Genomic DNA, 25,210 nt, shown 5'->3' on the forward strand with positions numbered 1-25,210 from the left:
AAAAAAAGAAAAAAAGAAAAAATAACCTAAATATTAAAAAATAAACAAAACTAATTTCGTGAACAATGAACCTTCACTCACAGTTCATAGACTGAAGGAATGGGAGAAGAATGTTGGTTTTTCTCTTATTTTATACTTTAAATTTAAGAGTGATATCTTTAATTTGCAAAGTGCTTCGGTTACAGGTGATGGTAGAACAAATTCTATTTTCCATTTCTAATCATCTTGTCTGAGACTGACTCCAAGTTTTACCCTCCTTTCCTGACTGTGGTAATTCCTGGCTGCCATATGAACAGGATTAGCCATTTGAAAGATGATAGATCTAGCAGTCAATTCCCAGATCTCTGGGAATTCTGAGTCAGTGATCTATACTGTATGTGGCCTTTTAACATTAATAGGTAACTTAAATTTATTTGGATATTTAAAATATATTTTTTTAAATCAATGAATTTACGGGAATTTTGATCAAAAGTAATTGCACTTTTAAAATTCATGTTTGTCTCATCTGTTTCAATTTGCTACCATTACCTTAATCTGTTGCTTTTCCACAGAAAAGGTGAACAATTGCCTTCTTAAGAGAAACTCTCCAGCTTACACTCAATGCAAGATATTATGCAAGAGGTGAAAAATCAGAAATTATTTTTTTTGTCCTCTGAAAGATTATAATCTTGTGATGTAAAACTTACAGAATTTTCCCCTTGATCTGAATATTCCCGTGAGGTAACTAACTTTAGACAGGTCTATAATAGTAAAACATTGTCAGTAAGTCTTCTTTTTCAAATGAGCAGAAAAACTTGTTTAAAGCACCTTCCATCTTTGAAAGCATTTTCCCCTTCATAAACCTTGAAGTGTTACAGCAAAGCTGGAGCTGTTTGCACGCAGCCTGCCAGTCACTTATGGAAAACTCAAATTTCATATATCGAGGGCTTGTGTGAAAATTGCTTCAAGTGTTAATTGCTCAAATGATTCAGTTTTATAAGAGCCTCTCTTATGTACTGAAGTATGTCTCATAGCACGCTGAGTGCCAAGCTCCAATAGAGAGCCAGCTGTGTTCTGCTTCCAGATGTTTGAAGAAGATAATTCTTCCCCATAATTTCAGTCTCCCATCACAAAATCCTGAAAAATTTGTTTAATGAAGTTATTAATGCACAATAGCATATTTCTTCCTTTTTTATCCTGTTAGAAAAATACTCTCCCTAGAATGTATGCAAGTTTGCCTCGGCTTATAATTACAGCAGAACATTGTCAGATTAAATGTGCTGAGGAGATAAAACAAAAGACATCAGTTCTGCAAAATTAAGACTGTGCCAACATAATTTAGAAAGGATCAAAATCCTCTGCTTTCAAAGATGATGTTTGTTTGCTGTGTTTAAGGTCATTTTAGTTCTACAATTTACCTATTGCAACATGAATTGTTATTGGAAACCTAACAAAAAGTACACATAGTCCTAAATCTTGGATTCAAGCTTTTTGATAACTCTACCTCATCCAGATCTCATTTTTCAACATATTCGTTGGTCCTTAACCAATTTACACTGCTGAGAGTTTTTTTTGTTTGAGGCAAAATAGCTACATCGAAGTGAAGGGATCTGTGCTAGCTTATACCAGGTGCTTGTGAGCTGTATCAAAACCCTTGATTCAATAACAAGAAAAAAGCTTTTTACGGGGAGATCCTGCTTGGACTTTTCCTATCGGCGTGCAGGTGCAGAGCATTTCAACGAGAGGTTTTCTATGCTATATAGTGATAAAATATTTGTGAGATCCACAGCTTGATCTTCACAGTGAGTGACTAGCATCAGTTCCTGCTGCTTTCTGACTCAGCGGTCAGAAGAGATTTCTCTTAGATTTTGTTGTAGCTGAGTTTGAACAACCACAGTTAGGTGTTGGGTTAATTCAGACTATCTCCGTGGCCTCTCTGCTCTTGAATACAGGTATATAGCTGTATTTATACAACACAGGTGTTAAGCAATATGAGTTCCCAAGGTACAATGCTATGTTCCCACCAACATAGCATTTCAAGATCCTAGATGGCTCTGGTTTTGCTACCTCTGATCCAGCTGCTGCTGCGAGTTGTGGACTCTGCCCAGCATCTGTGGCCTCTTCCACCTGTTGTTAAATTTATTGCAGAGTACATTTTTGCTGTTTCAATCAGAGGTGATAAGACCCTTTGGAAAGCATTTTGTCAGTAGCTGATGGCCCTCACAAGTTGTCAGCAGATGTTGGTGTAGAGGTTATTGAGATCTGAGAGAGATGAGAAAGCACAGCTCCTTGTGCTAGCAGTGGGATGAAGCAGCTGCTCTGTTACAGAGCTTGTATCTCTACCAAATGATCCCTCCAAAATTAGGACATAGACACCTGGAGATACTAATATTTCTCTGATCTTGTTCAGAATGGTGTTAATGGGTACAGTGGAACAAAGCTTAACTTTCTCTATATGGGTTTAGCATTGGACCTTAAGAAATATGATTTATATTACTATCTTGTCCTGTTAGCTGGAACATGAAATCCTGTGATATGCAAGGTGTATCAGCAAAGTAAGTGATGTGCAACTAGGGTATGTTGTTCAGAGCAAAGGTGTGAGATATATTGCTATTTCACTTACTGTCAGCAAGAACCTAGAAAACATGGGCAGAAACACAATCTGAGACTGGAGATCTCCTGAGGTACGGAGATTTTTTTATTTCCAGTTTTTTACATTCAGGTGTTGCCAATAGGTAGAAATACCATTTGGATTAGACTAGTTTAGCAGCTGCAACAGCCACTGACATGGAAAAGGAATTGGCATGTGTATGTTCCATCTTGATGTTCTGTATTCAAGCAGCTGGAGCAGAAGGCTATATATCTTTGGAGGGCTCATTTTGTTTTAGTCCTAATAGGAATTTCACCAGCTAAGCTGTTAAATAAAAAACAACAAAAAACCACAACTAACCAACAAACAAAAAGCCCCATATCCTTCCTCCTCCTACTTTGTTAAAGTCCCAGGGCAAATCAAGGCACACTCAGAGGCCTTCCTTAGAGAATTAATGGAGTCTCTCATTCCTGATTTTCCAGTTCATTGTAGACCCTGTTGGTTTTTTTTTGGCCGGGAGTGACAACTCGAGAGAGATACATGTTAAATATACAATTTCAAGAAATTGTATAGCATTTTCTCAGGGGTTTAATTTGCCATAATAATACCAATAAAACCAAACAGAGCCCTTGGAAGATGGGAACTTCTACCTGGACTCAGAACTAGGCAATGAACGATTATAAATACTTTCTTAGCTCTGCCTTAACACAATGCAGAGAGAGAGAGAGAGAGAGAGCAAGAACTGGGAAGACACTGCACAAGAAAAATGTTTATTAGCTAAAATGACAAAAACACATTCCATTAATGCTCCTGCAGAGGGAAGATGAAACAAAATATAACTTTGTGCAATGTTATCAAATTTTACTATACAACACAAAACTACTGAAAAATAATAATTTTTGTGAATAATGAATGACCTTTTACTCATCTGTTTCATTAAAAATACTTTTTCTTCAGTCTGACTTTTCATTTACTCTTCATATTAAAGAAGAGACAATTATAGAGCATTTTGAGATTATTTTTTTTTTCAAAAATAATTCAACTTTGACTAAGAAATTGGTTTATAAAAATGTTGTTGTTTGATCCATGTCAGAACAATATTCTGGTAATGTTTTCTTTAAATCATCAATGTCCCTATGCTTTGGAGAGGGAGGCTGGTCTTCTTTAGGAATGTGACCTTCACTCACAACTATTCCATTACCTTCCTTATCAAAATGTCTGACTGACTGGGGTTTGAACTCTTTTGTCAAATTTAAGTTTTTTTGTACAGGAAAAAAATCCACCATGACCAAACTAACAACAATCCTCTCTCTTCCCTGAGATTGGGTCTATGAAAAGATCAGTCACAGTCTAATAAGAAACGCCCCAATCCTACAGCAGGAGAGGATGAAAACTGGACATGATGGCTGGAGAAAAACTAAAAATGGGAACAGGCTTTCAAGGCCCATGTAACTCATACAACCAACTGGGGCAAGGAGAGAGCTGACTTGGTAGGTGAGATAAGGTTTAAAGTAATCTGATACTGAACTCTTTGCTCTTATCCTTGTGTCTGTAATCCATTTTTCATTGCAGTCAGTGAAGCCACAGAGATGAGAGATCTGGTTAAACTTAAACACAGCTGCCAGATGTTTTTTGCAGGGAAGAAGAGGAGAGAGGTATTGTATGTAAAGACTAAGAAAAATAATTCTGTGGGGGTTTTTGGCAAGTGTTCAACATCTTGCTGTTCAGGGGAATCAGCTTGTTCCTGATTCTGTGCTCTGCCTTCCATTTTTCATTTTGCTTTTTTGCGTCCTGGTGTCAGAAGCATCACTCATGTCATGCACAAAGAAAGACTGAAAGAGTTCTGAGCTCCCTTCATGCAACAACGGTCTTTATCCCTTAACCAGAAAACTGAGAGATGTAATAATCTCTGATTCTTCAATGTTTGTTCTGGTAGGTAAGTTGGACTGCTGCTGAACAGAAGGAAATTGAGATATTTGAGCTCTACAGAAAAAATTCTGAGCACAAGGCTCTATTTATGCAGAACATTACAGGAATATGAGAAAAGGTATGGAGACCCTGGAGGGTCACACATGCATTTGTGAAACAAAAACTTATGAATGGAGAAGAAAGCAAAACCTGACAGTAAAGAATGACAGAAACTGTAATTTAATCGAAATACAATATAAAATCTTATTTATGTTAAATATGACTTACAGCGGGCTTTATTAAAATGCTATTGATCACTCCATTAGGTGTTATAACGAATAAAGATGATTGTTCCCAGTAACTAAGAGCGTGGTGTTCAGTTGTATTTTATTAACGTATCCATACGTCACACTGAGAAGTGCTTCCAAGTGAATCTGCTAGCAATCCCTCAGGGAGATTAAATACTTTCTTTTCAAGATACTGGAAACTGAGTGACCACTCAGGTCTTCCTGATCATTAATCAAGTATGAGAAATTAAGAAACATCTTTATGTGTGTACTTATATATATATATATATATATATATATATATACACATATACATATACATATATATATGTATATAATGGTTGCAAAATGTTTAGGTGTTATACTTTTTTTTTTAAGTTGAGATAGAAATGTTAATCAAGATCTTTGTTGAGAACTAGTTTTTTTACTGCAAGGTCTGGACCCTTTTCTTTCTCAGTGTAGTCAAAATATCCTGTAAGATATGTTTTATGTTCAGCATCAATGATAGACGAGATATAAAGTGAATCATATGTATGTGTAAGATGATGCACTTAGTGCTGAAAACTCTTAATTACATGTACTTCTCCTTGTCTGGCAATTTTTCCTTTACTTACTTCTTTGTTTCTGCTGTAAACTGTCAACTACTGGCCATGCATAAAGGATGAATTTCCTCTGAACGTACTTTATTTCTTGGCAAATAACCTATGGCCAATCTCTGTGGAGTTGCTTGCCGTGCAGTACCACTGGTAACAGTAAAAGGCTGAGGCTCTAATAACACTGAATCCTGTTGTCTGATGCAGTATTATTTCCATGATGTGCTGGCAGAGGATCAGTGTACAGTCTTCAGCAGTCTTACCTCTCTGCTTACCATCTCTGCAAGAACATTGCTGATGAACCATTTGGCTGGTGCTGGCCTCCAAACAGTCCTACACATCAAAGTCCTATGGCACATGAACGGCCCATTGGAATAGCTGTTCTTACCACAGATATATAAGTTTTAATATCTCTACAGATATTAAAACTTAGATCATCCACTGTCCTTCAGGTGTCCTCTGGGTTTTCACTGGTTTGAGGCATCATTTTGACCTGATAATGCACCACTTGAAGACCTTTTCTCAATGACAGCAGTGATCTTTGAAGGAAGGGGTGGCAGTGGCAAGATTGTTAATGGTTGGACTTCATGAGCCTGAAAGTTTTTTCAACCCTAATGATTCTATGATTCTACTAAAAACCCTCTTATATTAGGCCTACCCTCTGAATACTCTTTAACTAGGGATATATTAAGATAAAAGAGAAATTGTGTGGAAAGCATGAAGAAGAAAGCAGAATTATTCACATTTGGTCCCAGTTGTGTGGAAGGTAGGTCATTCAACAGTAAATACCCATTAGGCATTTATCATCTGCCTAGAATTTTTAAGAATAGATAATAGAATAATGCACAGGTTCACACCGGCATCCACAGGTTAATGTTCCTTCAGAGATAATTATTGTTTGATTTCTCATTTGAAGATTCACTCCTTCTTAGATCTATCAAAAGCTTCTCTTGCTTTTTTAATGCAAACAGCAGCAGTGTATCTTTTAGGGTTTGTATGATCTATTAAGAAACATTCTCACCTACTATTCCTTTTTGATCTACATTCCTATGAAAACAACATAATTGGCAATTCTAAAAGTTCATGGTATTTTGAAAGACAAGAGAAATAAAAGAAGAGTCTTTTAAATGCTGAAAATTGCAACTTTAATTATAAAGTTTATTAGTTTCTTCATATTTTACCTTTTTTTTTTCTTTTTTTTCCCCACCCAATTCAAAATATAGTAGATTTACACCATCAGAGTATTAATAGCTTTGGTAAATACAAACATTATTGCCAGCTTTAATATAAAATCAGCAGTAAGCTTTGAAAATTCTTTTTCTCTATTCTTGTCATAGCAATGCTGCAATTCATATAGACTTCAGTACAACATATCAGATGCTTTCCATCATACATACAGTTTGAAACAACAGAAAAATTGTGTGAAGACAAGAAGTTATGCTGAAAGATCAGCACTTATAAAGATTGTACTTTATTTTGATGTGTTTCTTTCTGACATGAGTGGGAATACAGTTTTTTTACAGGAAAGATAAATATAGTTGGTGAAATTTGTGTCCCACTGCATTCAGTGGGACTTTGCCCCAACCACATGGGCAACGGTCATGTAGAGTAAGGCTTCCTTATTTTCAGTCACTCACAGTTCTACTGTCTTGAACTAGAGAAAGATCTTTACTACTACAAAGATTTAATTTCTTTGTAATATGGTTGGAATTTTTGCTCACCATCTATTCTGTTCTTTGATATCGTTAACTTCCTTTATTAACTGCCTGAATTTCCAGACATCAGATGTGTGTTCATTGCTTGTTCAGGGATTCCTTAGTTTTCTGTCCCAAATGAACTGCTGCTGTGAGGCTTCTGCGTTTTCTAAACATACATTTCATTTTATGCAAAGAACTGAGAGATTTTAGAAAATGAAATAAATAGCTCTTAATGTTTTTAATGTGAGTATTCTTTTGGTGTGCATTTACCAGCATTTTTGATCAGACTTACACATGCAAAGAATCCAAAGATCTTATATAATTCAAAGAAATTTGTTGTCACCAGTTACCTTCAGCAAATACACTTTGATATTTCTAAACAGGAATATCTATTTTGTGTGATGAAAAACTGCTCTCCGTCTATATTGACATCTGATTACCTTCTCCTCCTCTGTATCTTTTTACTGATTTACATCTTGTTTCTGTGTTTCCTCTATTCTGTGAGGGATTCTTACACGCTTTAGCTAGTGGTGCTGTCCTGCTTATCCTGGAGCTATAAATGTTTCAGCACCTTGTCTGCATTCCTTGCTGAAAGAACACAGTCCTTTTTATTTCCCTGTCCTGATGTTCCCCAATGATCCCTAGATTTGATTTAAAAGAAAAATTGATGTCGATGTTCTGAGAAATCCTATGGTCCTATATTTAATAGTATCCCAAAGTGATTTGGTCCTATAGTTCTAAAAAGAAATATATATATAAAATTACCTTGACTAGGGATGATTAAATTCTCCTCAGAACTGTATTAATGGGCAATGGCTCACTGGACCTCAGGAAAACCTGGAATGATAGAGGCCAAACCCCAGAAAAAATGCATCCTATGTCCACTAATATGTGGTCAGACACACATTTAGGACTGACTTCTTTTGGACAGAATTACTCTGCTGAGCTGTGATGCTGCTTCAGGGGCTGAGATAGGCAAGCAGTCATTTTTGTGCAGAGAAGAACTGTCAGTTATACTCAAAAAATTAGGAGAAATAGAGTTCCAGATATTAAAGGCAGAATGTCAGAATATTGAATCTGTGAAAATTGGTTTCAAAGCTTGACAAGAAGAAATGGATTAAAAAGAAATTAGTTTCCCTTTGCAAGCAATTACTTTTTTCAGTGAGAGAATTTGAAAGCTCCATGAACACACTCTTAAAGCGCACCAGTGTAATCAGAAATATTGTGTTGAACTCTTGTCATCCACATATCTTAAAAAAATGTCCTGTGTTCCTACAGGATCATATTTATCTTCTCTGTTCCAACTTCAGCAAATATTGGTCATTTTGGTACACTGCTTTCCTGTACCTCATTGAAAAATTACTTACTTGTACTTCTAAATGTGGACCCATCACTTCCTATGCAAAGCGGGATTCAACAAGCTTTCACAGGGCAGAAAGGCACCAGGACAAATTCAAGTGGCTTGAGGGATCGTCATACTACTCCCTTGTTTAATAAACACTGGAGATTTATAGCACTAAATTTAACAACTATAGAGCTTACAGTGCTATTTTTAGACCCATTTTCTTTAAAAATGTAACATATGTGATCACTCTGTAAATCAGTCTCGGGTCATGTTGGTCAGGTTTGCTCAAATTTGACACAGGACTGGCAATCCGAAGACAAAATCTTTCGAAAATTGGTTCTTGGTTAGCAGAGAGGGACAGAGCATCTTCGTTGATAAAAATAGATAAATAAATATGTAAGTAAATGGCTAATCCTTTGCCATAGGGAAGGCAGTAAGGATCCAGATGGAAGCCTGGGGGACTGCAAGCAAGAATAACAGTCACAGATGAGGAGATGGGGTACCAGAGAGATGCAGGACAGCAGGCCACAGCAGTGGAGGGACCTGGGATAAAAGTATATGGGGAAAGAAGAATCTGTTTCATTAATTTTTCTTTTCAGGAAGCAAATTGTAAAAATCATTTAATCATCAGTGATGAAAAGCTATGGCTGCCAACTGAGATGTCTCAGCATTGTACAAAATGTTTGTTTTAGCACAGCATGCTGCTTGCAGAAGGATGTTTGGCTAATTAGTCTTAGAAGTTATAGGAAGTTTGTAATACACTCTTTTTACAATTAAATTGAGTGACTCAATACAGTAGAGTTATATGAGTAAAAAACAGCAGGATGAGGCCATTAGTCTGACAGTCATCAGATTTCACGAGCTTTCTTCATTACAAAGCAAAATTTTTCCTGAAGAAAACAAATAAACAGAAAATCTTCACAAATCATCTCTTCTGTCTGTTCAGTATGCTTGAGTAATTTCTAAATATACAAATCCCTGGAGCCCAGAAGGACCTTGTGAAAAAATAAACTCACTGAAACCATAGCTCTTGCCAGAGTTACTGCTGCAGAACTATTCAGTGGCTCATTACTGACAGGGAAGCTGTTCCTGTATGCTTGGACTGTTTGTCACCCCTAGATAAAAAGGGAAAATGAGATAAAGAGTGTTAACTAAGAAGAGATATGGTCAAAGACAAGAAATTCCATTCAGTTCAGATTTAGGGGAAGCAATGACACAAAATCTGGTGTTGACTGAATTGGTAAGAATTGGCTGAGGTCCACTGACCTCATGTTGTACCATCACATGTCTCTATAATTCCAATATGGTAGTTTGTCTAAGTCTACCTCATAATTAAGAAACTCACACCCACACCAAAAGAGGCACTAAGTTAGGTTCTCCTGTGTATCAGATATGACACCGTTGTTTAATAAAAATCAGCAGGCTCAAGTAGCAAAAGCCAGAATTTCATGACTGGGGAGAGAGGCAGGAATTTATTCCCTAAGTCCCTCACACCTTCCTGTAAAGTCAATATTTTTTAACAGCTATAGTATTGTTACATAGTTTTGAGTATATGAAAGGGGACAAAAGGCTGGTAGTCCTCTATAGGTCCTGCTAGTGCTGGAGGAAAGTTCTTTGGTGTTCCCACACCTTGTGTGGGAGATGCAGCAGAGCTCAAGCCATCCCAGTTATCCTCTTTTCAGAGCAAACATTTACATTTTTATTAAACCAGAGGATCAGGGGTCTTCAGTTTTGAAAATTCAGTTTTACAGCTAAGATTAATTCTGAGAATAATTCAGAGTCCATCCTCTCCAGATACTGAGCAAAGATTGAGATTGTGATTGAAAGACAAAAATGTCTCATTTTTCTTCACTTCGGTCCTCAGAGTCTTTTCTTGTTCAGATCTATCTTACAGCATTTTTATGACCAATGTCAATAATGAACACTGGAGTTCAGGAGCTTTCCAAGCTTTGGTGCCAAGAAATGAGCACAAGTGATCTGCAAAAATGTCTTGAAAGCACAGATGTAGATGACTTTATATATGTGTACACACATATATAGACCCAAACACAGGAAAAAATATATCAGGTTGAGCAGAGCTCATCAGCATCTTATTTGTTATCTTCTATTTCTTCTCCTCTCTTTTCAGTAGTCCAGGGCACCATCACAGGTGTGGATGAGCAGGTGCAGAGAACAATTTTCTTATTTATGGAGTTAATTATGGGCTTCAATTAGGAAGCCAACTTACTGGGATAAAAAACTCATCACCATCGATTCTTAGGTGAGGAATAAGGTCTTTTCATGTGACCACCATGACTGGTATATTTATTTATTTATAATAAAACATCAATGGTCAGTGTAATTCTCTTGTCTAGCACAATGCAAAGGATATACAGAAGCCATACAGAGGGAGAAATCAGTGGGATGCAGATGAAAAAGCTTCTTTATAGTGGTAGTCATATGGTTGCATTTCTTAAACACTTATTGGTATCTGCACTAGAACTGAATTCCTCTCCCTGCAAAAATCCAAAATCCTGTTGGTTTGCATTCAAGAGAATTTTCAAATTCAAAATAAATAAATAAATAGTCAGGCAAAAATATCTTACATGAAAAAATGTAGCTGAGCTCCATTGTTTCAAAAGGCCTGCTCAAACCAGGAGGCTTTACCTTTTAATATCTATGCATGTATGCAGAAAACCTACCAACTACTTGGAATCATATTTGTAAGTCTACTGGCTATTATATACTACCTTGTAAATTCCAACACTTTGCAGTTCTCAAGGTGCCATGCAGAGAAAGCCAGAAATAAATCCTTCATTCTTACCTTCTCCATGTTTTCCAACAGTTTTAATTCTTTGAAGTGTCTTTGATTTTTATATGTATAAAATTTAAAAAATTTAAAAAAAATCCCAGTGTAAATTCCCAAACAAACAAAACAAACTCCCCTGTGCAAATAAAAATGCACATTTAAGGAGGCGGGAGGAGATACCTGGGCTACAGATTTATTTTTTTTCCAGCTACATCAGCTTTATCTAATTGAATGTTTGTTTTGTTACCATTTGAAATTCAACTTCAGATAGTTCTGTATCATATCAGCATAGGATGCATCATTAACTCTAAGAGGATGTTTTTCTTTGGCATCTGCTACTTTCACCAAATGTCAAGGCTTGACATTTGCTATCTTTATCTGGTTTTGGTGTATCACTCATACTGAGATTTTGTTTTTTCTTATCTGATATTGATTTCAACTGTGACCAGCTGTGTTGCTAATAAAATCAACAGGCAAGTATCTGGCATTTAGAGTTCTTCACTGGTATAGGAAAAGAAACAACCCAGTGACAGAAGAAGCAAAGAGATATTTTTCAATTAGGATGCTTGCCTGTATCCTCCTATTATCCATCTCTTAGCACTTCTGTTGATGTAACATTTCTCATTGATTCCCTTGGGGAAGCCTCCATGGAAATCCTTGCCTCTCAGATGAAATATTCCTTTTTGCTCTCATCCACTGCTTCCTGGAGAGCAGGGTCATTTTTCAAAGCGGCATCTGCGCTTTCGGCAAACTCAGTTCCTTTTGCCTCATTGGTGTGGTAGGTGCCCTTATGTCTGTACATGTACCGAACCATCACCACCAGCAGGCAAATGAGGACAAATACCACTGCAGCAATCACACCTAGAGGAAAGAGACCCGTTAAATGTGTCACCGGTAATAAAATATGAGAAGTATCTCACAGCCAGACATCACAACTTGGATTGGATTGGTTCATGTATCATAAGTGTTTGCATGTTGCAGTGGCCAGAGTCAGAACAGTCTGACATTACGAAAAAAGAAAAGGGAAAAAAAGGGGATATAGATGCTGCAGGAATACAGGACAAATTCTCACTAGCTCTCTTTCAAACCAATTTGGTCGAACACATGGGAGCTAAAAGTTCATTACAAAATGAGGAGAAATACGAGAACATAAAGGAAAGCCAATAGGTTTCTTTCATCCTTCTGGTAACATATACCCTGGGGGGGGGGTGGTTTACAGACAACCCGACCCTGGCTTCTCACGTGTCCTCAATTTCAGGAGATGTTCAGGGCACTGAGTATTCTGAGGACACATTCAACAAATAGGAGGAGCTGTGTGACTGGTACTGCTCTGTATTTGCAAGCTGCCATTTCATTCTGTGCTCTAATTAGGAAAGTCTGATTGTAACAAATGTACAAGTGACATCTGGGAGAAGGAAGGGATTCTGGATACATCTTTCCTGTCTCCTGGACTAAGGCTAATTACAGCAATGTGTTTACTGGACAAAAGTTTCTAGAGGTAAAACAAATGTACATGGGACTAAATGGTGAATGGAAGCACTCCTGGTGAAGAAAAGTAAATCAAGCTCCTTTGCTACCGCGAAAGGTAGAACTCCCTAAAAGAGAGGCATCCCTGACCAGTCCATTGTTAAAAAGCCTACAAACTCTATTCCCTTCCTCCTAGATCAAATTCTTTGCTTAAAAATCCTGAAAATAAATGAAGTATTTTGAAGTTTATTCAACTTGTGTGACTTTTATAATTTTTAAACACTTTTTGCATGCATCCAGGATGTGCTTTTTAACGCTTCAGTTAAGATTCTGTACATGACACTGAGCTGATTCTATATTCATGACTCCAGGACTAAATCAAACATCAAGGAAATGCACAATAAAAACAACCAGAACAGGACATTCCTAAGGCTTTCTATGCTGTCACTGGAGGGTGTGGGAGTGTGTGTGTGTGGTCATTCCTTTTCTAGAATGGAGTACCTTCATTTTGTCAGATGAATTGCTCACTGGAATTGCCTACTACTCTGCAGAGACAGTGAAGGGTTGGTAGACAGTATCTCTTTCTGTATCCTATATTCCCAATATGTGGCAGGGGCTTTATATTTATCAGCATCTGTAAACTGAGTGGGCATACCCTACTGGCATAAAAGCATGGGAATAGACAGAATGTTAGCAGGGTAAATAAAGATTATAACTCTACCTCAAAATATATGCCTTAATGTTATCCCTCAGATTTCATGGTGCCTGTTCTGAAAACTGAAGTTACTCCTAGTAGAAATAAAATTGTTTATACAAAGAAATTTTGGTTTGCAATAATATCACGGTTGCAGTGTGGGCTTCATCAGCTTTTAGGACCTCACTGGTATCCCTTGACACAAGAGGCTCTAATAGGCTTTAGATGTAGCACAATATTAATAAGCCTAAGGGACTAAGTACAAATCAATTTACCTGCTACTTGTTCACAGAAAGCTGAAATTAAAGTTACCAGAGATGGGACCTGAGGGAAATATAGCAGAACCTCACCAATTTGCACTAATGATTGGTATAGTCCCTTGTGAATGACTGAAATTAGTGTGTTAGCATGGAAATGAACAAACACAATAAAAATAAAAAGACAGGTTCTCTCCATGACCATAGCCTTCCTCATTTATTCTGACAACTGTATTTAGTTTAAATGCATGAGAGAGCTTTAATGGAACACTAGGAAATATACAGCGGTGAATTCTGTAACAATAAAGGGTCAGCTGGTATGAGCTAACATTGCTCAAATCAAAGGTGCTACATCAGTTCTGTATTAAAGGACAAGCTTGACTCAGTGAATAATGAAGGGTATCAGACACTGACTTGCTATTGGACTGCCAGGTATTTTGTCCTAAAAAGGAGAATGGATGGGAGTGGTACTGCTCGGTATATGGTTTATGTTCATTATCTCATCTCGTTATCTTGCCAATAGCCCCTCTGGGAGTAGATTTCCCACTGGCCTAATTAACTCTGATTGGGCCACTCCTGTTGTCTTGTCAGCAAAGCAGAGGTTTTGCAAAATGCAACCAACCTGCTGTTTTAATTCTTATGGTGCTGCTTAGTATGGTCTGCTACTTACCTCCAATAACAGCCACATCTGCTCCAGCTGTGGGGATCTCGATGTCTCCATCTATAAATAGAATAGAACATACAAAAGTTAATTAAAAAAAAGGAATTGGATCATACGTAGCAGCAGTGACTGTAGTGATGGTGCTGCATTGTTTTAACCTGTGAAATTCAGAACTTAAACAAGATCTCTAGTTAGCAAAAGATATTTATGAAATTTCACATTAGAGTTAGCTGTACTGTAACAGTTTTCTGTCACCATTACACTGGAAAATAAATAGCTAGCACATTATGCAAACTATCATGGCCCTCAGGGAAACACCTACTGTTTATTATGAGCACTTACCTGTAACATCCTCTAGAGAATGATTAAATTAAGAGCATTTAGGCACTGCGATTACTCTCAGAAAGGTAGTTTTGGGGAAAAAAAATGTTGATGTCTATTTATTTTCCCATTTATGGCTCTTCAGAGTATGGTCTGGATCTTGATTCAATTTAAATTAATCTGGTTGTATTGATTTCAATTAGTATTTATTTATCTGCAATATCCTGTTTTTAAACTTACCATTTGTTTTCTTTTAAGCTTATATTTGGAATCAAAGCAAGCCTGTTACATTGCGGTATGAAACAGTCCCCACTTAGAGTAAGTCTGAACTCACTGCTGATAAATCAAATTATGATCTTTGCTGGATTAAAATTTATAAAAAAACCCAAAAACTTTATAATTGAAATGCAAAAGAGAATGTCTTTTTGAATGACCATGTCTTTTTGAAAAGTAAGAAACTGGTCTGAAATGTAAGCTTCTGAAAGAACAATTAGAATTTGAATTAATCTTAATTATAGCACTTACTAAGAATACTCAAAATATCTAAAAAGCCAAAGCTATTTAAGGGGAGATGAAAAAATATTCCAAAAACTAGTGAAGATATTTCTCTTCTTATTGTTTGATATAGACCTTAAGTAGAAGTAAAAACAAGCAGACAAGCATTTATTCACTATCTTAATTGATCAGGGTAGAATTTGGAATTATTTTTAGCTCCTTATTTCATGCCACTAGTATCAGCCCACATAGTCCTGAATTATGTGGATATCTCAGAGTATGATGAACTCCTGGAGTTTTTCCACTCTAAGTTTATGACAGGACACTAATTTCTTTGTTTAGTTTTGTACCAGTTATATAATCCTAAATTATACTGGTTTTCAAACCAGAGAAATACCTTTATGTGAGAACTCCTTTTTATTTGCCTTTGGTAAATGCAGTAGATAGAGAAGTTCTCTGGAAAAGGTAAAAAACTAATTCCAAATCCTTCTATAAACTCAACAGTGGCACTATGACTGATATCTGGCTCTCCTTTTGCTAAATCTATATGTATGATTCAGGTTAAGATAGTATTAACAGTTTTCTCCTTACTCATGACCAGACCATAATATCAGTTTGCAACAAGATGAGGAGAGCTGAGATTCAAAGGATCCAAATATTTTCCCAAATATGGGAGATGCTTTTTCTAGAAAGTAGGAGTGCTTTTCTCTCCCCTAGAGATCCTTCCCACACTTTCTTCCATCTATACATTGATGGAAAGAGCAAGCATGCCTTATGTAATTTAAGAACTCTAATTATGTCTATGTTCATTCAAAATCCATGTGCCTCAGAAGAGATAATTGCCTCAAGGTCATACTGCTCAGTATTTCTTTACACACCAAATATATGCTGCATGCCAAAAACCCAGGCTCCTCTACAGCAATCAAATACTTGAAGGTGTGAATTCTCAAGTGCTTCCCTAGCTACATAACTTGCTTCCAAACATTAATTCCAGATCAAATTAGTATCCCTTTATTTATAAAAAGGTTTCTGAGTAACTCTCTGCTCTTACCTGGCATTCCCAGGTGCCTCTCAGACTCAGATAACAAGCAGGTGCCTTATCTCCAGTACTTTCTACCGCAGTGCTTTTTGATAATGGATTACAGTATCATCACTTTGCAAAAAAGTTTTCATTTCCATACTGTGCTTTTTAAGTTAGCAAAAGAGTCCTGGACTCGTCTTAAACTGTTGTACCTGGCACTGGTCTGTTAACCTCACAATGCTGTGCCATTCAGTAACCAGCAAACACTGTGATGTGGCTTCACTCAACACAGTTCTCATTTTCCCGCAAGCACGAGAATCTGACTTCTCCTATGTGTGTTCACTTTTGACCACAAAAAAGGCTTGCTGTCCTCTCAGACAACATTTTGCTTCATCATCCAGAGTGCCAGAACATTGCAGCTACCACCAGTGGCCAGACGTTTCCAAGGTCTGCTCCCCAGATCAGTTTAGGAGCAATGATGATGGAGAAGGCAGAGACACCGTTAATGAAATTTCACTTTGTCCAAAAATAGCGATGTGATTCATGGCAGTATCACAAGATCGATAAGCAAGGGTGAAAAGTATCAGTGTTGTTCAAGATTCTGGCAGTATCACCCTTCATGAAACATGACTGAGGAACATGCAAGGCATATGTGATGAAATGAGAATCTCTTCCTTGACCAGGAGTGAGACAGCAGTCGCTGTCCAGAGGGAATCCATGGCTGGCCAGGAACCTCAGCATAGTCTCTCTAAACTCAGTCTATGTGAGAAACACACTACATTATTATAGGACTGAATTTTCCCTTTCTGAGGGAGAAAAGATATCAAACATACTGATGGAATTTCTAGCTCAGCAATGGCTTTGGCCCTGTACCTTCTTTATTCTGCTCTTCTTCCCACACAGAGTGCTCAGAGGTCTGTGTTTCAGTTGATGCTCTTGCACCTGTTTTGATTATTTTCCTTTGTTTCAAGGACATCTTTTGTGTTATCTGCTGCTAAATTGTCCCTGCAAAGCTTCCTCTCACTGTTATACTGGCCCTTATCCAGCTACAATCTGGTCCTGAAAGTGTTTAGACAGTGTTGTTATTTACTGCCACTGGTTACCATGACACACAGAAATAAAAAAAAAAAGTGGAAAAACTTGTTTTTCATAAAATTTCTGGCCATCAGATTGAGTTGACTAAATCAAGAATAGAATATACAAATCAAATTATCTGTTGTTAGAAAGTGTTTCTAAAAGTAAGAATGAAGGGAAAGAAATACCTTTGTGTCATGACCTGAAATTCGTCAAATTTCAGTTCTGCCCATAAACTTACAGATAAGGAATTTTTACAATAGAACAATTGCTACCTGTCTCATTCTCATCAATCACATCCTGCTGAGAAGGTAGGAGTCTCTGAAAGTCCCAGGAATATTCCTGACTTAAATATTGAAGATCTCTGGCTTTTTGCTGCAAAGGTGAAAAAACAGTACAACTACCTTGTATTTTAAGGTAGCCAGTGGTGAGTTTTTCCTGTTAAATTTGTTGGTAAATTTGTTAAACCGCCTCCTCTAGGTGCAGTTTTCCAACCAAACTTGATTTTATGAATTTTGGTAGCTTTTCCCCCCTAATTTAAACCTATCCTGTTTCACTTTGGCAGAGGAGAACTTGTTTGAAGGAGGTAGGTCCAGCAGTGAAAGTGTTTGTTGGAGGTTCAGTGGTCTCCCAGTTTTACTGTGTACATCTCTGGCAGTTGTAATAGTTTTTTTTCTTCTATAAATTGCAAATTTGAACCACTAAAAGCCATAAAGCACTTCCTGTTCAAAATTCTGACACCGGTTCTTAAAATATTTTTTTTTTTATTTACCCTTACTTTTATATCTGAGCTTCATTTAAGTAGTACTTTCAAGCCTTTTTTTGCAATACCAAAGACAAAATGTGGTTTGGAGATGAAAACTGAGGTCTTGGCATGATTTTGTGACACGAGGAAACAGGTCTTTTAGGAAAACATGAAGTATTCTGGGAATCCTGGTAGAGCTATAAGACTTGTCAGTGAGGTACTTCAGAGGCCGAACCATGTTGAGGCATTCAAACTGACCGACCATTCAACTTACATGGTCATGGGCCTTCATGGGAATGGGGATGTTCATTCCACAAATGCTTTCTCCCACTCAGCATAGAAAGCTCAGAGTTTAGATCCTGTTGCTTGCAGAAAACTTTTAAGTGCTTTGGTGGCTGCTGTCAGTGAAACATGGGATAAACTTGTAGAGAGCTTCAAGCTTTCTGATTTTTGGGCATTGTTTTTGCCTGCTAAAAGAGTTTCCAGAAAAAAATGCAGTATTTGCACCCTTAGCGGTTTTGCAGTTAGCACTTTAGTTAGAAATTTGAGTACCTACATGTTTGTTATGGATTTACACATGGAAAAAGCATGAAAGGAAATCCATACCTGCTGAAGGATGCCATTTGGTATATTTGACAGGACTGCATGGGAATCATCCTGCAAGATGTCACCAAATCTCTGCTGTGTAATCCACAGGGGCAATTTAATGGGATAACATAGACCTTGCCTCAAACTTATCAAGGCCTCTCTAATCTCCTGAGATAAAGTTCCAAACTAAAGATGGTAGTGTTGAGTACAGAAAGAAAAGCCTGAGATTGAAGCTTATGTCACGATTCCCATGCAGCAGTGGATGATACTGGGGTTTTGGAGTGAGTTTGTCAAGCTGAGTACACAGATATTAATGTGTGATAAGCAGCTTTTACAGCACAGTTTTCAAAGCCACTCAATAGCAGTCAGGCAGCCTGCTTCTGCCTTTCAGGATTCTCCTACCCACAAGCTTGTGCTTTTGAGTCTTTTCAACCTCAACCATCATGACGCTCCACTGCTGACTGCTTGGTTACAATCTCAGACAAAGCCTTGGCTGCTAAATTGCTCTCAAGTAAGTCTTTAAGTGCTTTCTTGGGCAACCCATTTTCTCTCTTGGTGTGCCTGTTCATTGCATAAGAAGTGCTTGAAATTCATTCAATCTATGTGAATGATGGGCTGAGTTCCTTAAGGCAGTCATTTCCTTCCTAGGGCATTCCTAGTAATGATAAACTTTTGAGGGCATTGAGGACTATACAGAGTCTACCAGGAAGCTTTTGAACTTGTTAAAAACCTTTACTATAATTATCACAATTTTGATTTTATTTATATTCTGTATATAAAAATGTATTTATTATAACTGCTCCTTTCCCAGGGGCTCTTTTTGTTCTTTTTATGCCCTTCTGCAGCCATTGTTCCTCTTGACTGTAAAAGCAGGTCTTAATGTGTCCCTGTTGTCTTCACTGATGCAAGACTTTTCTTAACACACATTTAGTATGAAAGAACTAATGAAGTCTTAACACCTCCATTGTTTATGCAACTGTGGTATGTCCTTCTTGCCCTTTGGTTTATGTTTGTGCCTTGCCAACACACTGCATTCATGAGAAAATCATTAATCTATTAACCTTAGCACACTGATTTAATTTACAAGCTAGAGTTAGAACTGGTTCACTGCAACTGCATGTGTAAAAATGAGTCAAACCAACTTCTGAAAACTTCATGTTAGAAATATGTTAATTGCTCAGGCTGCTCTCTGGCCTGTGTTACAATATCAGATGCATCTCACTGAGGCCTTTCTGAATTAAAAAAAAAAAAAAAAAAGTCATTACCTATTTTAATATTTGCCAGTAAGTCTGCAGTGCCCTGCCAGAGCTGGCATTTCTTATCCCAAAGGGTCATCAGCCTGAACCCATCAGTTTGACATATTCTGCTGAAAAAGCCATCACCATGTCCCATTAGACAATGAAACACATCAAGGCTGTTCTTTCAAAATTAAGGAACAGTTTCTCATCTGTCAATCTGGAAAAGAGACAGAACAATTTGGCTTCCATTTGTATACTAAATTATTATAAGGACAATAATGGTGACATATAACAACAACAACTACATGATCTTTTGGGGAAGTAAATGGACTGTGTTGCAAATGTAAGGTAAATCATGCAGATTAAAAATATCTATGAAATTAAAATGCACTGGGCTCAATTCTCTTGCTATCCTAGCTAGCAAGTACTTTGCCATTAATTCTGAGGAGACAAAGTACAGTTTCATTCAAATAAAACAAAGGTCTGTTTGACTTTTGACACTTTGTGATATAATGAGGATAAAAGGCATTTATGAAATTAGTTTAATTAGGTTAGGATTGCCAAAAAATTTTCTCATTTGATTCTGGTATATAATGTGAGCAAAATATTTTTTCACCATTCTAGAATGTTATAAAGTAAATAAGACAAAATACATTTTACAATGTTTGAGGAAATAATGGCTTTGCTCACACAGTTTCTCCTTCTTTTATGAAGCTGAAGTGCCCTAGGGTCTTAGGGAAAATCAGAGATGGAGAGATACACTAAAAGTCATCTTGTCAAAAAGTAATCATATGATATCCCTTAATGATAAGAGGGACAAGGAGAAAATGTTAATGAAACTTGGGATATTATTTTAGGTTAAAAAATAATAAGGATCTTTTAAAAGTGAAGAGATATTCTATATTATGAAATTAAAAAATCCTATCAAATTTTAAAAGGGAAGAAAATTGTATTTTAAAGGGTTATATAATCTAAAAAACCTACAGATTGTTTTAAAACTAAACTTTTCTGTTTGTCACCAAAAAGAACTGACAGTCCTCTCAAATTCCCCTTTCCCCTTTCAGTTTGAACAGTTTGAACCATATCCCTTTTTTTTTTTTAATTATTTTACAATTACTAGAGACTTTAGCTCTTTGCTCAGAGTAGCTGGTAACAGATATTTATTGTGTCCTGTGTATTCACACGAATGTAAATATACAGTAAAGAAACAGTAGAAAAGTTTAGATGGTTCTGTCTCTGTAGCGTCAGGAAGGATCAGAAGGTTTCAGGGTTGGCAGAAGAAGCTCAGAGCAGAGAGCAACAAGAGGAAGTAGCTGCCTCCCTAGCACTGGGGCAATGAAGCTCACAAAAGGATGCTGTAGAAATCTTGTCTTTAGAGATGAGATGGGGGAAGCCACCAAGGACCACCCAGCAGTGCACTTGCTGCTCATGTGTGGTGGCTGGTTTTTGCTGTGATCCCATTGGAAAGCTGCTCAATGTCTGAAGAACAAAGGTGCATGAAGTATGAGGACCTGGAAGAAGGTCTAATCTATTTCAAAAAAGGCTGCATATGGGAATTTGGAAGTTGTGTTCTGTTTTGTCTGCCTCGCATATAGTTATATCACTGCAAAAAGTTCCTTACTCTTCCATGGAAATATGTTAATGCAACCAAGCCATCATTTACATCTTCCTGCTACAGCCATCAAAGCCAGCTCATGTACAACATTTTGCTGAGGAAGATAAATTGACCTGGACTTGCTTCATTGAAGAAGGAGTGACAAAGGGGGTATGAATCAATCCATAAGACACAGACCACGAGCAGGACATTTTCCTGTACGTCTCTCTTCCTCCCACCTCTTCCCTCTTCTTCAGAACAGAGTACTGCTTTTGAGGACTTTATAATTGGGAAGGCTTTGAAAGAAACATAAATATCCAGTGAATCTGCCAAATAATTTGTCTCACTTTCCTCCAAAGTCAACAATTTCAAGCTCTAGTCATTTTTTATTGAATCAAAAGGGAAAAAACCAGGCTTTTGCTCATTCACTGAGATCAAAGCTAAACAGAAAGAGTCCCTGGATTAATTGATCAACCATTGCAAATGTTGCAGGTGATCATAGGCAATAAAAGCACCTGATTACGGACACAGCGAAAGCCCATCTGACAACCTGTAACTGATACTTGTAATTCTTGAGAGACAGTGCATGAAAGCAGCACACCCCGCTGACCTAAACTTTGCATGTTAGAAATATAAGCATAAAAATTTGAGCCAGAAACTTTCAGTGAAAAGCCAGAGGCCAAGAGATCTTGGAAGACGTGATAATTCCTTCCCAAACCCTTCTGTAAATGTTTATATGATACAGTAAGACAACTTAACTGCTAAGCTGCTTGTAACTGTTTACCAAAACAAGCTTTTAATTTGTAACTAACAGGTCTACCAGCCTCAGACCTGGCTCTCAGGCCTTTTGACCATGTCATAAGAGGATAAGGTGATCTCTGTTTCTCAATGTTATGTTTCATTTTATGACCTTAATAACTTCTCAAGATTAGGGTTTAGTTTACATTAGAAACATACCCTTTTTATGGACATGGCACTAAGCATTTATGGATTTGGCACTAACACAAACATTAGTTAAAGTTAGTTTCCTTAACTAAGACAGTCTGAAGCATTTGTTAGTATTTGAAATATTTCCATCAAATACACTTGACAACATTTTTGCATTCTTTTTTTCTGTTGCTATTATCAGCCAGGCTGTCCTTGTAACCTTCACAGATTTTGACTCCATTATTCAACTCCAACTGTTTTAAAGGAAAAGCAGGCAAAGATAAGAATTTTGCTTCAATTTTCACAACAACTGTAGACCGGAGAGAAAAGGTAGACTAGAGTAATCCAGCAGTGAAGGAAAGGCAGCGAGGGCTCAGCATTTTAAATCTCTGTTTAGCAGTAGCAGTCAGTTCTTCAGTAAACACATGCTTTCCAGCCATCATGCACATAGATCTAGAGGAGCTGCAGTAAGGTGCTTCCCCTCCTGATGGGGAGCTGCTGAGGTAGGGGGCCAGTGTATGCAGAAGATGGGATTTAGAGGGCAGAGGCATAAACCTAAAACCAAGAGTGTATTACTGGTTCTGTTGCTGGCAGAAAACCTGTTCTAAGCTTTCTATACTGTCTCTCACAGTATCCTTCTGGACAAAATGTCCAGCACACAGCTGGATAAACACATCACTCAGTGGGCGAGCAATTGGCTCATGGGTCAAGCACAGAGGGTAATAGTGAATGGGGTGACATCAGACTGGTGACCTGTCACTAATGGGGTTCTACAGGGCTCCATATTAGGCCCAGCTCTCTTCAATATCTTCATAAATGATTTAGAAATAGGACTGGAAAGGATACTGAGCAAGTTTGCAAATGACACAAAACTGGGAGGAACTTTCAACTCCCTCGAGGTCAGGGAGGCCCTGCAGAGAGATCTCAACAAATTAGAGGGCTTGACAATCACCAATTGTATGAAGTTTAACAAAGGAAAGTGTTGGATTCTGCACCTGGGATGCGGCAACCCAGGATGTATGTACAGACTGGGGAATGAGATGCTGAAAAGCAGTGCCACAGAAAGGGACCTGGGGGTCCTGGTCGATGGCAAGTGGAATATGAGTCAGCAGTGCCCTGGCAGCCAGGAGGGCCAACCCTGTCCTGGGGGCATCAGGCAAAGCATCGCCAGCCAGTCAAGGGAGGGGATTGTCCCACTCTGCTCTGCTCGCCTTGAATATTGTGTGCAGTTTTGGGCACCACAATATAAGAAAGATATTAAGATATTAAGCTATTGGAGAGTGTCCAAAGGAGAGTAACGAAGATGGTGAAGGGCGTTGAGGGGAAGCCGTATGAGGAGCAGCTGAGGGCACTTGGTCTGTTCAGCCTGGAGGAGACTGAGGGGAAACCTCATTGCAGTTACAACTTCCCTGTGAGGGGAAGAGGGGGGGCAGGCACTGATCTCTTCTCTGTGGTGACCAGTGACAGGAACTGAGGGAATGACCTGAAGTTGTGTTAGGGGAGGTTTAGGTTGGATATTAGAAAAAGGTTCTTCACCCAGAGGGTGGTTGGGCACTGGAACAGGCTCCCCAGGGAAGTGGTTACAGCACCAAGCTTGACAGAGTCCAAGAAGCATTTGGACGGTATTCTTGGGCACATGGTGTGACTCTTGGGGGTGGTCCTGTGCAAAGCCAGGAGTTGGACATGATGATCCTTGTGGGTCCTTTCCAACTCGACATATTCTGTGATTCTGTAATGAACACTGACATGCTAGGATAGAAACATGGCAGTTATTCTATTGAGGCTGATAAATGTCTTTTTCTCATTTTGAGATGAAAAAACTTGATCTTGTGCTTAAATTAGAGGTGATATGATCAAGCTACAGGTGATGGCATCTAGAAATCACCTGAAATCGGGTGAAAGCCTGCAGTCATGCACAAAGATATTACTGTAACAGTGCAAAGAATGAAGCACCAAGCTCCTATCCTTAGAAAAGTATAATCATTTTACCAACACGGTCAATTTTCTTCCACTATGTCTCATTCCCACCCCCAATATTTTATAGCAAAGCAGTCCAACAAGTGATAATTCTTAGAAATGAGAATTCTCTGTGCTCCATCCACTGACTTATTTGATAAGAATTGTATTCAGCTACATCCAGCTCATACAGCAGTGCTTGCCTAAGGCACTCTCTACTATGTGTTGCAAGTGGAAATGTCAGGATGTTTAGCATATGCTCTTCAGGGACACAGAGATCTTTCCTGGAGCACTGTCGAGGTTAATATTATTAATGGAGATATCTGTAGTGGAAACAATCTTCCAAATGCTTTGAATATTGAGTATATTAAAAAAAGAAAATAAAACATACTGAAACACCTTAGAAACTTGCAAGGCAAATAGTAGCTCAAGGCAACAACATTTCTTATTTTCCAAGGATTCTTCAATGAATATGTAGATTTCTTTTGCATATCTGCTCTAAAGACAAAGCCCATTTTATTATTTGAAAAGCATTTATGTATCAGTCCAAGCTGTCTCAATTGAATTAAGCAATTTTAGCAAAACTTCTTTACCATCTATCATTCATCTGAGCAATTCTGGACAGATTGTGCAATAATTTTTAAAAAGAGTGAAAAAAATATAAAAAGGCTTGTTTGTGTATTATTTTTGGACAGTTGTCTGGCATTGTTTGACAAATAGCATATTGAACACATTAACAGCTAAGCAGGAAGGGACCCTCATTGAAACCATATACTGAATATTTTTCAGCACAGGACTTACATTGTGAGATTAATTAACAGTTTTTTACTAATGCTCCTCTCTCCCAATGAAACATGAATGATAAGTACCATGTAGGTGGAAAGCTAATAACCAGCCTAACAAGATGTTTGAATGCTAGAAAGGAGTCTGTATGATCTCATCTGTCTCCACAGATGCTGCAGAGAGGACACTAGTAGGCAGTTGG

At 37.7% G+C, this 25,210-nt stretch overlaps 1 protein-coding gene across 1 annotated transcript in view; it reads right to left on the bottom strand.

Moving 5' to 3' along the window:
* Positions 1 to 6,558: 6,558 nt before the first annotated feature.
* GYPC (glycophorin C (Gerbich blood group)) overlaps positions 6,559 to 25,210 on the bottom strand; it is a 35,375-nt gene continuing 16,723 nt past the window's right edge. The window contains exons 2-3 of the mRNA XM_032692891.1: positions 14,276 to 14,326; positions 6,559 to 12,048 (exon numbers count right to left, since the gene is read on the bottom strand). Coding sequence (XP_032548782.1) covers positions 11,852 to 12,048; positions 14,276 to 14,326 — 248 coding nt within the window. The 3' untranslated portion in view covers positions 6,559 to 11,851. The remainder of the gene's footprint in view (positions 12,049 to 14,275; positions 14,327 to 25,210) is intronic.

The sequence above is a fragment of the Chiroxiphia lanceolata genome, chromosome 7, assembly GCF_009829145.1.
Source record: "Chiroxiphia lanceolata isolate bChiLan1 chromosome 7, bChiLan1.pri, whole genome shotgun sequence".
Classification (NCBI taxonomy): Eukaryota; Metazoa; Chordata; class Aves; order Passeriformes; family Pipridae; genus Chiroxiphia; species Chiroxiphia lanceolata.